The sequence below is a fragment of the Hyla sarda genome, chromosome 9, assembly GCF_029499605.1.
Source record: "Hyla sarda isolate aHylSar1 chromosome 9, aHylSar1.hap1, whole genome shotgun sequence".
In the NCBI taxonomy this organism is placed as follows: domain Eukaryota; kingdom Metazoa; phylum Chordata; class Amphibia; order Anura; family Hylidae; genus Hyla; species Hyla sarda.
This window is the reverse complement of record NC_079197.1, coordinates 30,902,527-30,915,953: the sequence shown is the minus strand read 5'-3', so window position 1 is coordinate 30,915,953 and position 13,427 is coordinate 30,902,527. Positions and strand designations below refer to the sequence as shown.

General features: G+C 43.1%; 1 protein-coding gene across 9 annotated transcripts in view; it reads right to left on the bottom strand.

The window, feature by feature from the left end:
- Positions 1-13,427, bottom strand: part of SCAI (suppressor of cancer cell invasion) — a 169,484-nt gene that overhangs the window by 24,727 nt on the left and 131,330 nt on the right. For 8 of the 9 annotated variants that reach the window (XM_056540581.1, XM_056540584.1, XM_056540585.1 and 5 more), the window contains exons 11-12: positions 9,298-9,376; positions 2,699-2,798 (exon numbers count right to left, since the gene is read on the bottom strand). In XM_056540581.1, coding sequence (XP_056396556.1) covers positions 2,699-2,798; positions 9,298-9,376 — 179 coding nt within the window. The remainder of the gene's footprint in view (positions 1-2,698; positions 2,799-9,297; positions 9,377-13,427) is intronic. The other variant, XM_056540589.1, reaches the window with a different exon arrangement.

Sequence of the window (13,427 nt, the reverse complement as noted above, 5' to 3'; positions counted from 1 at the left end):
AAGGTCAGTGAGGTTATAAACGTCACAACGGATAAAGAACAGACAGGTGTAACAGGATCAGCGAGACAGATGTTCCAGCCTTATGTTCATGCGACCTTGTATCCAGCACAGAGACCATGAAAAATCAAGTGACCTGGTAGTATTTCATCCGAATTTAGACGGGTTCACACACAGTGGCCCTTATTTACTAAGAGTGTTGTGTAGGTTTCTTTGTGGGTTTTAATTCCCTACAATTTATTTTCCACGGTATTTACTAAGGTTTCCCTACATTTTCCTTTTTTTACACATGTTCTGATCTGTCTGGTTTTCCTCAGCTCAATCCACCATATTTTATGTGGAAACCTTAGTAAATATGTTGGGTTTTTGTGAAAATGTTGGGAACACACCCCTTTTCAGAGACCATGTCCCCTTCCCCCGCTGGCCAAGCCCCTTTTTTGGGTTTTCTTAGCAAAATGGAGAGTTAGTCGGGGTTTTTTCAATTCTGGCGTAAAATCTGACACAGACAGAATTTCTGGCGCAATGCGACAGAATCTGGCGCACAATCCCACAAAACATGTCGGGTTTGCAATAGTAAATGAGGGCCAGTATTTCAGTCAGCATTTTTAGTCAAAGCCAGGAGTAGAATAGAAAGAGTAAGAAAAACAATAATGGCAAAAAATTTTTTTATGGTTTGCGGACACTCCTGGTTCTGACTAAAAATACTGACCAAACTGAAACTTAAAGCAGATTATATAGTACAGCATAGGCTAATATTAGAGAACAGAGGTTCTTGTGTTTGTCTTGTGCTTACCTCTTTTAGCTGATGTGGCAGGCATGAGTTGTGCTCAATGTTGGATGAACACAGATCACTAAAATCCCTAGCTCATGCTGCCTACATTTCCCATGAATCTGGCTAATCAGAGAGACTGGGTGTGGCGCTTGATCATTGCACCTGGTCATCTTGGAGGTCAGACTTATCATCCGAAGGTTGGGCCAGTTTTGGTGCATTCTCTTATTAAAAGTGCTTTTTTAGAGAAAGGTTAAGGCAAAAAAAATGATTTGACCTATATTCAAAAGGAAAGTGTTTTGTTTAGATTTGAAGTCTTTAGGCTGTGTTTACATGTTGGAAACCTTCTGCATTTTGTTTCTGCATCTAAGTTGTTTTTGCAGCAACCTTCAAAATCAGATAAAAAAATGACACATTTGCACAATTATAATAAATAACTGCAGTAAATTCACAGCAAAAATGCAGCACAAAATGCAATATGTGAACACAGCCTCAGGAAATCGCACTCCTATATATCCCATAAGGATAAAAGACAGAGCTGGGAGGGGAGTTGAGAGTTAGTAGGAGGGATCTGGTAGATGATGATGTCATCCTGTAGTTCACAGGAAGTCAGCTGACCCAGAACGGACATCCTGCTACAACACATTAAAGGGTACCTCTCATCAAATAAACTTTTGATATATTTTAGATTAATGCATGTTGAATAACTTTCCAATAGCATGTTAATGAAAAATATGCTTCTTTCTATTGTATTTTTCCCGATCAGTCCTGTCAGCAAGCATTTCTGACTCATGCTGGAGTCCTAAACACTCAGAGCGGCCAGCCTGCTTTGTTCACAGCCAAAAAGGCTGTGAACAAAGCAGGCTGGCAGCTCTGAGTGTTCTCCTTTGTGAACAAAGCAGACTGGCAGCTCATAGTGTTTAGGACTCCAGCATGAGTCTGAAATGCTTGCTGCCAGGACTGGTAGGGAGACCCCTAGTGGTAATTTCTTCAAAGTGGAAAATTAAATAGAAAGAAGCATATTTTTTAATAACATGCAATTGTGAAGTTATTCTGCATACATTAATCTATAATATATCAAAAGTTTTTTTGATGAGAGGTACCCTTTAAAGGTGTACTCCACCCTAGACCTCTTTTCCCCTATTCAAAGGATAGGGGATAAGATGTCAGATCACAGGGGGTCGGGTTGCGGGATCTCTGAGCCGGCACCGCAGCATTCTGTTTTAGTGACATCATGCCACGCCCCCTCCATTCATGTCTATGGGAGGGGGCATGACGGCAGCCCCAGGCTTCCATGTTCAGAACACCGCAGTGCTGGGGGTCCCAGCGCAACCAGACCCCCTGTGACCTGACATCTTATTCCCTATTCTTTGGATAGGGTATAAGATGTTTAGGAGCGGAGTACCCCTTTAAGCCCTGGAAGGTTTGGAGATTCAGACTGTTGATCACATGACCCAGTGACTGTACTGAAATGTAGAGATACAGCTGTGCTGGAATAAAACAAATGGTGGTGTAGGGCTAGTTATAGTGAGTGTGCATTATATGGGGGGGGGGGACCCAATAACCCGGAGTGCCTCTTTAAAACAGAACCTGCAGTGACAGCCACTATATAATATATGGAGCGGTGCCTGGCAAACAATGAAGAGGAGCAGTGCCTGCCATTGCACTTTAGATTGGATAATCCACAGGCAGGCAAGTCTAAATCAACATTACAGGGTGAAGGACATACCGAAAAATCTCCTAATTGAAAAGTCAACTCTTGGCACCGCTGAGTTTTAAGGATATTTGTTGATTATGAACACATTTTTTTGGGATCATGTAGCAATGGCTCACCAAGATCTGAAGTCCGATGACAATAACACAGCAGCCAGTAAAAAGCATGAGCACGACTGGCCGACACTACATAAAAATACAAAAACATTTTCCCCTCACCAGTGCATTTCTTTGTAAGTCTGATTCCTCTTGTGTAAAGCGTCACCATTGACCACATCTCGATTACTGTTGGTTAGGACCCCTCCAAAATCATAAGGACCTGCAATGATTCAGCAACAAAGCAGCTTCAGCTTGAAACCTCCCCATCCTCCACATGCAGTCTGCAGACCACCCAAGCAGCTTGAAATGTCACATTTTGCGGTCAAGGGTGCAATCTGCCAGTATCCCATTTGAAAAATTTTATTACATCTATTTTCTTATAGTTTGGGAACTTGTACAGCCAGAAATAGCCTTAAATTGCATAAATAAGTGATGTACAGGAAGACGTGCACCCCAAAATAAATGATAATGACCTTGATCTGTCTATGCACAAAGCCACATGACAACTTGACATTAAAATAATAACCTAAAATAAAAGTTACTGAGGGGTTAATAGCAACATAAACAGCAAATATGCAAAGAAAGACATAAATATTTATAATTACCTTCTGTGTAAACGGAGAACTTAAATTGTGATGTATACCAAATATTAAATGCAAATAAGTCTGAACACATCACTTTATAATGTACATCTTGTAGCTCTACGTATGGCTTCTATGTGCAGCAGTAAAGCAAAGTCTAACAACAGCATTCACATGTATTCAGAGCCTGTCAACCACCACTTAGGCTGCATTCATACCACGTTTTTGCAATACAGTTCCCGCATCAGGTTTTTGATGAAAAACTGATTCCTCAAAACTAGGGATCGACCGTTTATCGGTTTGGCCGATATTCACGATTTTGGACGTTATCGGTATAGGCAATTACCTTGCCTATAATCCGATAATGCCCCGCACGGACAACCCCCCCACATCGCACCGCCCCGGCCGCTGCCCCCATTGCCTCCCCCATCCACTGTTTTATCATTACCTGTTCCCGGGGTCCACACTACTTCTGGCTCCTGCGGCATCCTGCGTTACGCTGTGCGCTGCGTAATGACGAGTGACGTCCTCAACGCGACGTCACCATCAGTGCGCACAGTGACAGCTCAGGACGCCGCCGGAGCCAGAAGTAGTGCGGACCCCGGGCCCTGGGAACAGGTAATTATAAAACCAGGGATGGGGGAGGCAATGGGGCAGCGGTGGTGGTTGGATTCAGGAGGACCCCAGGACAGGCAGGGGGAGAGAAGCGGGTGGCGGCGGCGGTTTCTGGCCCCACAAAACTCGCTGCAGCTCATTGATTTAAAGCGGGTGCTTTTGGAGAAATAGACGATAACTTATACCGGAATATCAGTAGAACTTAGCGGCTATTGGCCTGAGAGGCCACAGATTATCGGTATCAGCCCTAAAAAAAAATCGATATCGGTCGATCCCTACTCAAAACCGGACTAACCTATATGAAAACGTGTGTACAAATTTTAACCCATACAAGGTTAAAAACCCATATACGGTTAAAAACCGTATGCGGTTTGAAAAATGATGTCCAGTTGCATCAGTTTTTTAAGAAAAAAACTCCATTATGAACAAAGTTTCACTTGTTTGATTGCAATTCCCGGAAAAAAAAAAAAAACAGCAAAGTCAAAAAATGTATGGTGCAAACCAGATGAAACCGTAAGCACCTATGGTTCTATACGGTTTCCATTGACTCATGTTAAAAAAAAACTAAAAAAATACAGTTTAACGTTTTTTTTATCCCGGACCAAAGACAGTGGTAGGCTACGCTTTTGGGTAAAAAAAAAAAATGGACAAAACCGTACAAGATGCAAAATGGATGCAACCGGATGAATCGTTTGGCATACGGTTTTCAACAAAGACTCAATTCATACGGTTTTCAATACGCTTCCGTACGGTTTTCACATCGAAACGTATACGGGAACTGTATTGCAAAAACATGGTGTGAATGCAGCCTTATTGTCAAGCAGTTACTGTAGGTGATCGGATTATTGTCTACACCACTGTTCCCTAACCAGGGTGCCTACAGCTGTTGCAAAACTACAACTTCCAGCATGCCTGGACAGCCTTTGGCCTCCAGTAAACTTTCCCTTCAGTAACTAAAGAAATACCCTGCCACCTCTTTGTGAGACCCCTATGTAATTTTAAAGAGAAAAGGAAAACATGTTCTTACATCCCTTTTAGGGTCAAACAAACTGATGCTCCATGGGGTCGAGCTAAAGGGTGCAGAGAGGGTCAGATTAAAGGGGTCATCAATATCACCATATTAACCTGTTGGCACAGTGACACAAATGACAGTGATACTTACCATCCGCAGATCGGTTCATCCATTTGTGCGTAATTTTGGTTATTGGTTAGATGATAATGAGCCTGTTTGGTGCACAGGGGTGTTACCAAGCCCTGAGTGCAGGGTTATGTCTGGCATCCTCAGAGTAACACCTCCTCCTCTATGCAGAGCCTCCTATGCTGCAGAATGGCTCTTCACTCTGCAGCTACTCCCCTCTCTTCCGTGCACCTGGGGATTGGTGATGCCCCTTGTGCACCAAACAGTCTCAGTACTACATAACAAATAACTGGAACTACGGAGGCATGGATCTGCAGATGGTTAGTAGTATTGTAATCAGTGTCTCCCGCACTACAAGTTTGTACCAACAGGTTAATGCGGGTGATACTGATGACAGATTCCCTTTAAGGGTGCGTTCACACTACGGAATTCCACGAGCGGAACTCCGCGGTGTGAACTTAACATTAGTGTGAATGGGTCTCCGCGAGACCCGTTCACACTGCGGAATTTCTGCGGCGGACAATTCCGCCGCTGAAATTGTTCCGTGGAAAGAAAGAACATGTTCATTCTTCGCGCAGATTCCGCGAGCACTGCATAGCCGTCAATGGTGACGGCTTAGTGCCCAGCGGCCCTAGCGCCGAAGCAACCATGGCAGCGGCCGCCAGGCGGAACCTCCGCTCGCGGAATTCAGCGAGCGGAGACTCCGCAGTGTGAACGCACCCTAAGCATCTATTCACATATACAGTATACTGCGCAGATTTGATGCGCAGGATTTCAAGCTGTGATCAGCTTACATTGAAATCTGCAGCAGAAAATCCTGCGCGTCAAATCTGCACAGAATACTGTACGAGTAAACAGACCATAAAGGGGTACTCTGCCAGAAAACATCTTCTCCCCTATTCAAAGGAGAGGGGATAAGATGTCTAATTGCGGGGGTTCGGCTGCAGGGGACCCTCACGATCTCTGCTGTGGCACCCCAGTCATCCGCTGCACAGATGTCTATAGGAGGAGGTGTGATGGCTACACACTAGCAGTCACACCCCCTCCAATAGACATGAGTGGCGTGATTTCATGAACACAGAAGCTCCAACCAGCCAGGCCCGGAGATCGCAGAAGTCCCCAGTGGCAGGAAACTCGTGAACAGACATCTTACCCTCTTATCCTTTGGATAGTGGATAAGATGTTTTCAGGCAGAGTACCCCTTTAAAGGGGTACTCTGGTGGAAAACAATTTCTTCTATATCAACTGGTGCAAGAAAGTTAAACAGATTTGCAAATGACTTCTATTTAAAAATCTTAATCCTTCCAGTACTTTTCAGCTGCTGTATGCTCCACAGGAAGTTGTGTAGTTCTTTCCAGTCTGACCACAGTGCACTATGCTGACACCTATGTCCATGTCAGGAACTGTCCAGAGCAGAAACAAATGCCCATAGCAAACCTCTCCTGCTCTGGACAGTTCCTGACATGAACAGATGTGTCAGCAGAGAGCACTGTGGTCAGACAGAAAATAAATTCAAAAAGAAAAGAACTTCCTGTGGAGCATACAGAAGCTGATAATTACTGGAGGGATTAAGATTTTTTAAATAAAAGTAATTTACAAATCTGTTTAACTAGTTAGCACCAGTTGATTTAAAAAAATAAATAAATAGTTTTCCACCGGAGTACCCCTTTAAAGGGTCCCCACTAAACAGCCCATCCTATTTGGTTGTTGGAACTTGGCAAAGTTCTATGGTTTATAGAGGCCTGGTATACTCTTGCCTATAGGCTGCCACCAAAAGCAACTTGCTTAAATAAGGGACACATTAACCCTGACTTATCCTTCATTTTATCCAGAAATAGGTAATACTCTTGGGGTTTTGCAGCCATTAAGGCTGAACTGTGGGCAAAATAATTATTTGGTTGTTCACGACTAACTTAAGGGGGTATTCCAGGAAAAAACTTTTTATATATATCAACTGGCTCCAGAAAGTTAAACAGATTTGTAAATTACTTCTATTAAAAAAATCTTAATCCTTTCAGTACTTATGAGCTTCTGAAGTTAAGGTTGTTCTTTTCTGTCTATATCCTCTCTGATGACACCTGTCTCGGGAAACTCCCTTTTTAGAAGAGGTTTGCTATGGGGATTTGCTTCTAAACTGGGCGTTTCCCGAGACACGCGTCATCAGAGAGGATTTAGACAGAAAAGAACAACCTTAACTTCAGAAGCTCATAAGTACTGAAAGGATTAAGATTTTTTAATAGAAGTAATTTACAAACCTGTTTAACTTTCTGGAGCCAGTTGATCTATAAAAAAAAAAAGTTTTTTCCTGGATAACCCCTTTAAAGACAGAGAAACCTTTCATTTCATTGTATAAGCTATGTAAATGCATAATAAATTGCTATATAAACTCTAGTTTATAAACTCTAGCTATATAATGCACACTCTAGTTTAGACTAAGAAAATAACCAACGTAATAACTAACTGAATAAGTAAACAGATCTACCCTCAGCAATAGGTTTTCTTTATTGACTACTTCACTAATAGGTAACAATTAATATACTAGTATACAACCTAAAATCATATAACAAGATAAAGACTTAAAATAAAGAAGGTGAACTGAAGTAATACAATTATTGTATAAAATATCAGCAAAACATTTGATAAATAAGAAAGCAGAACTCTACTACAACACCATACAGGAGAATACAATTTTATTACGAATAGTTTGCACAAGGTCGCAGTCCCCTGGGCATGACTAAGCCATACTGTGGCCGAGACTCTGTTCTGCTGTAGATCTAAAACTGTCCGCCATGCTCAGCAGTCTTAAGCCATGCAAACTGGAGCGTGGCAATGGGTAGCATGCTTCAGATAAAGGAATGCATGTTTAATCCAGCTGATGGGAAGTGATTTATGGATGCAGATCTTTTATCCCTCTTCTGGGACTTGCAATAGTTTTAAAGCTCTCCCAATGGATTCTTAAATGCCCACATGTGCTAGGGGTATAAGGAGTCATTTACACATGGACAATATTAGAAATAATAATGGGTGTCCAATCACCGTGACATCCCCCCCCCCCACCCCTTGATCTCTTGACCAGCGCCAAGGCTCTCCGCATGAATGAAGTGTGTCGACCACAGCAGGAAGCGTTGTCTGACACATATCTAGGGAAGAGCCGGAGATACACAACCACTGTAACTGTGGTGGATAGGTGCCAAGTTTTTTTTTTAGACTCGACAAATCCTTTCAATATTTAGGGTCAGAAGCCCTATACGGCCATGCTAGCATTCTTCCTCTAAAACCTGCTGACAGGTCCACCTTAAGTAAACCTAAAGCATAGCTTCAGGCCTGAACATATACTTGTTTATTAGGGAACTGCATAATCAACAATTCCCCAATATATTACTGAAATCGCTCCCATTATGAGCAGGAGCAGTGTAGATAAGATAGCAAGGCAGCACTGGGAAACTTAAAGGGGTACTCCACCCCTAGACATTTTATTCCCTATCCAAAAGGATAGGGGATAAGATGTCTTATCACTGGGGTCCCGCTGCTGGGGACCCCCGCGATCTCTCCTTCAGCACTCCCGTTCACCAGGTGCACTTAGCGAGGTTCGCTCAATGGCTGATGACTGGCGATACAGGTGACAGTATCACGACATCACAGCTCGGCCCCCCTCATGACATCACGCCCTGCCCCCTCAATGCAAGCCTATGAGAGGGGGCGTGGCGGCCGCCACGCCCCCTCCCATAGGCTTGCATTGAGGGGGCAGGGTGTGACGTCACAAGGGGCAGAGCCGTGACATCACGATAACCCAGCCCATCTATCACCCGTCATCAGCCACAGAGCGATCCTTGCTCAATGCACCTAAGGAACGGGAGTGCTGAAGGAGAGATTGCGGGGGTCCCCAGCAGCGGGAACCTAGTGATAAGACATCTTATCCCCTATCCTTTAGATAGGGGATAAGATGCCTAGGGGGTGGAGTACCCCTTTAAAGTCCTCAAGGCTCCTCTACAGCTGACCAGCAGGCAAGGGCTGTTTTATGACAGCCAGTGCTCAGTGCAGCATGGGCAGCAGATAAGTTATATGGGGCACATGGATATACTACCCTTGACTTAATGAGTCCAGCTTATACTGAAGACACCTGCTGTTTTGGAATTAGACTGCTTTGCATTAATGAAATGTAATGAGACAGATGAGCAATGGCAGCCATGTTCTGGTATGAATGTTGTGTTAGCCCCTGCACCACTGGAGGGGCCGCTATTACAAAGCAGCAAATTAGCAATGCTCAAGATAAGCAGTCCTGTACATGCAGGTCAGGCTGCTCCAGCAGTGAGGCGCTCAATGCACAGCATGGAATAAAGAGAATTGAAGCCCTGTGAATGACAGGGAGCATTCCTTTATCGTACCTTCATAGTCAGAGCGACCTGTTGGGAAGACTCCGGTGGCAGACAGGTAAATCAGTAGGGCACTGTTTGCAGGCAGCTCCTACAAAAGAAAACAATAGGGAGAACATATATATTTTAGAACGGGAACATTAAGTGGTTAATAAAGTAGAATAATAACTATATAAAAGGATAAAATAAATAAATAGATATATAATATGAATGTACCATGATTCAGCACTCCCCCAGGTTACTATAAAAAATGCATAGGTGCTTATAGGAGTTTGTAGGGATGAGGATTTATAACAGAAGTCATAATACTCCGAGATTATCAGAACGTGATGGACCTCAGTGAGTTACAATAACGTCCACTGGGTCCAAGCAAGGTGTGTAAATTAATGCAAGGTGTGTAAATTAATGCAAGGTGTGTAAATTAATGCAAGGTGTGTAAATTAATGCAAGGTGTGTAAATTAATGCAAGGTGTGTAAATATACCGCCAACAATGATGGAATTGTAATAAACTTTCCGAACCAAAATGATAAACACTATTTGGATCACCTGCACATTGACATACAAAGCAGTTTGCTTGCTTTCCTGGCTGGCTGTGTATTTCCCTCTTTTTGATATACGTTGTGCCTAGAGATGAGCGAACTTACAGTAAATTCGATTAGTCACGAACTACTCGGCTCGGCAGTTGATGACTTATCCTGCATAAATTAGTTCAGCTTTCAGGTGCTCCGGTGGGCTGGAAAAGGTGGATACATTCCTATGAAAGAGTCTCCTAGGACTGTATCGACCTTTACCAGCCCACGGGAGCACCTGAAAGCTGAACTAATTTATGCAGGATAAGTCATCAACTGCCGAGCCGAGAAGTTCGTGATGAATCGAATTTATTGTAAGTTCGCTCATCTCTAGTTGTGCCCGATTCCCCTATCGGATTAAAAGGGTACTCCAATGGAAAACACATTTTTTCAAATCAACTGGTGCCAAAAAGTTATACAGATTTGATAATTACTTGTATTTAAAAATCTTAATCCTTCAAGTACTTATCAGCTGCTGTATGCCCTAAAGGAAGTTGTGTAGTTCTTTCCAGTCTGACCACAGTGCTCTCTGCTGCCACCTCTGTCTGTGTCAGGAATTGTCCAGAGTAGTAGAAAATCCCTACATCAAGCCCCTCCTGCTCTGAGCAGTTTCAGACACAGACAAATGTGTCACCAGAGAGCACTGTGGTCAGACTGGAAATAACTACACAACTTCCTCTGGAGCATACAGCAGCTGAAACTGCTGGAAGGATTACATTTTTTTTAATTAGAAGTAACAAATCTGTATAACTTTCTGGCACCAGCTGAATTAAAAACATTTGTTTTCCCCCGGGTACCCCTTTAATCTTTGTACTGCATACTCGTCTCTGCTACATTAACGTTTCTGAACCTTGGATTGTACCGGGTACCAATCTCTTCACATCATCACTGCTGAACCCTGAATGGTCTGACTATTGTTGAATACTTAATCTGTACCGCATAAACAGCTCTGCTACATCATCTTGGCAAACACTAGATAACACTGCTACTTAGAGAACTCGAGCAAAAATTAACATATCCCCTATCCACAGGATAAATAGTTGATCGCGGGGGGCCTGACTCTGCTGGGACCCAACCGTTTGGACCCTCTGCGATCTTCGGGACAGGACACCGGCCCACTCAGTGAGGAGCAGGTGTAGTCTAATTCGTGTTCCATTCATTTCTATGGGAACGCCGATGATGCCTGAATGGTGTCCTCGGGTCGTTTAGAAATTAATAGAGTGCATGCCGTCAGCAGCACACGCTCATCCCTGAGCTCCGGGTTCCGTTCCGGAGATCACGAGAGGGGGTTCCCAGTGTTAGAGCCCCCTGCGATCAGCTACTAATCCCTGTAAATTTTTGCTAGATTTTTCCTTTAAAAGGGGTATTCCATGAAAAAAAAAAAGTATATATATATATATATATATATATATATATATATATATATATATATATATAATTAGAGATGAGCGAACACAGTAAATTCAATTCGTCACAAACTTCTCGGCTCGGCAGTTGATGACTTTTCCTGCATAAATTAGTTCAGCCTTCAGGTGCTCCGGTGGGCTGGAAAAGGTGGATACAGTCCTAGGAAAGAGTCTCCTAGGACTGTATCCACCTTTTCAAGCCCGAGCACCTGAAAGCTGAACTAATTTATGCAGGATAAGTCATCAACTGCCGAGCCGAGAAGTTTGTGACAAATCGAATTTACTGTAAGTTCGCTCATCTCTATATATAATCAACTGGCTCCAGAAAGTTTAACAGATTTGTTAATTACTTTTATAGAAAAATCTTAATCCTTCCAATAATTATCAGCTGCTGAAGTTGAGTTGTTCATTTCTGTCTGGCAACAGTGCTCTCTGCTGACATTTCTGGAACTGCACAGAGTAGAAGAGGTTTGCTATGGAGATTTGCTTCTACTCTGGACAGTTCCCGAGACACGTGTCATCAGAGAGCACTTAGAGAAGAACAACTCAACTTCAGCAACTCATAAGCACTGAAAGGATTAAGATTTTTTTTTATAGAAGTAATTTACAAGTCCGTTTCCCTTTCTGGAGCGAGTTGATATATATAAAAAAGGCTTTTTTCTGGATAACCCCTTTAATAAAGGAGAAGTTAATTGTTGCTGGATTTAATCTGCACCACATGCACAGCTCTATTTTCCGTTATGTCCTATTCTAGGTACTTGTGATACACTTTTGATCTTGTTACTCACAGAAACCCTATGTCCTAATGCCGTTATAGTCTGGCTGGCATGTGGGCCGAGAATACCTTGACCATAACCCAAGCCACTTGCTAAAAGACACAGAAGAAATACAGGCTGCTGATAGGGATGAAGATGACACTTTCCCTCTAATAAGATATATTACAAGGTTTAATGCTTTTTAAAGGGGTTCTCCGATGCTTAGACATCTTATCCCCTATCCAAAGGCGACCACAGGGCCGGCGGCGTGTGACGTCACGCTCCGCCCCTCAATGCAAGTCTACGGGAGGGGGCGTCACACGCCGCCCGCCCTGTAGTCGCCGGTTATCAGTCCCGGAGCGAACACGCTCCGGGGACTGATTACAAGCGGGGTGCCGCGTGCATGATCACGGGGGTCCCCAGCGGCGGGACTCCCGCAATCAGGCATCTTATCCCCTATCCTTTGGATAGGGGATAAGATGTCTAAGCACCGGAGAACCCCTTTAAGGTGCTTTACTGATTTAGGAAAAACAAAATGTTAAAGGGTTATTCCAGAGATTTTTTTTCTTCAGCCTTTAGAACCATGATGCAAAGGTATTGAAAGAGCTTTACTTGTCATTCAGCCATTACAAGTCGTTCAATAAATTACAATCACACAAAGCATGACAGTACAATATACAGCACAGGTTCCCCCAGCTATACACTGTACCACATACTACGCTAACACTCCGCTCCATCACATGATATCGAAGAAACAATGATGCAAAGTTATAATACAGTATAACATGCTTCTATTGCTTGCGCTGCTTTGTCCGGTTTTCATGCACAAGACCAACACTGGAGTGCAGTCTTTTTAACTCACTGTTATCTTCGGCCGTTCTCAAAATTCCATGTTCCCAGAAACAATATGTCATACGTTACATGGTCTCCAAGGGGGCTGGGCTATGCTGCAGTGGGTAGCATTACTTCAGTAAATCCCTTCCACCATGCTACCCACTGCAGCATAGCCATGCACCCTGGGGACCATGTGACCTTTGAGCTGTTGTCTCTAGCCTCATGGGATGCTGTGAAAGGCCAGAGACAACCGTAGAATAAAAAAAGACTTGCACTACCGCACTTAGGGTTGTGGGTCCTAAGAATAAAAAAACAGGACAAAGCAGCGCACGGAGGTAATAGAAGCAAATTTCACAGTATCATAACTTGGCATCATGGGCTCAAAGGCAAGAGAAAAAAATCCTGGGATACCCCTTTAAAGGGGTACTACTGTGGAAAACTTTTTTTTTTTTTAAATCAAATGGTGCCAGAAAGTTACACAGATTTGTAATTTAATTCTATAAAAAAAAATCTTAATTCTTCCAGTACTTTTAAGGGGCTGTATACTACAGAGGAAATTTTTATCTTTTTGGATTTC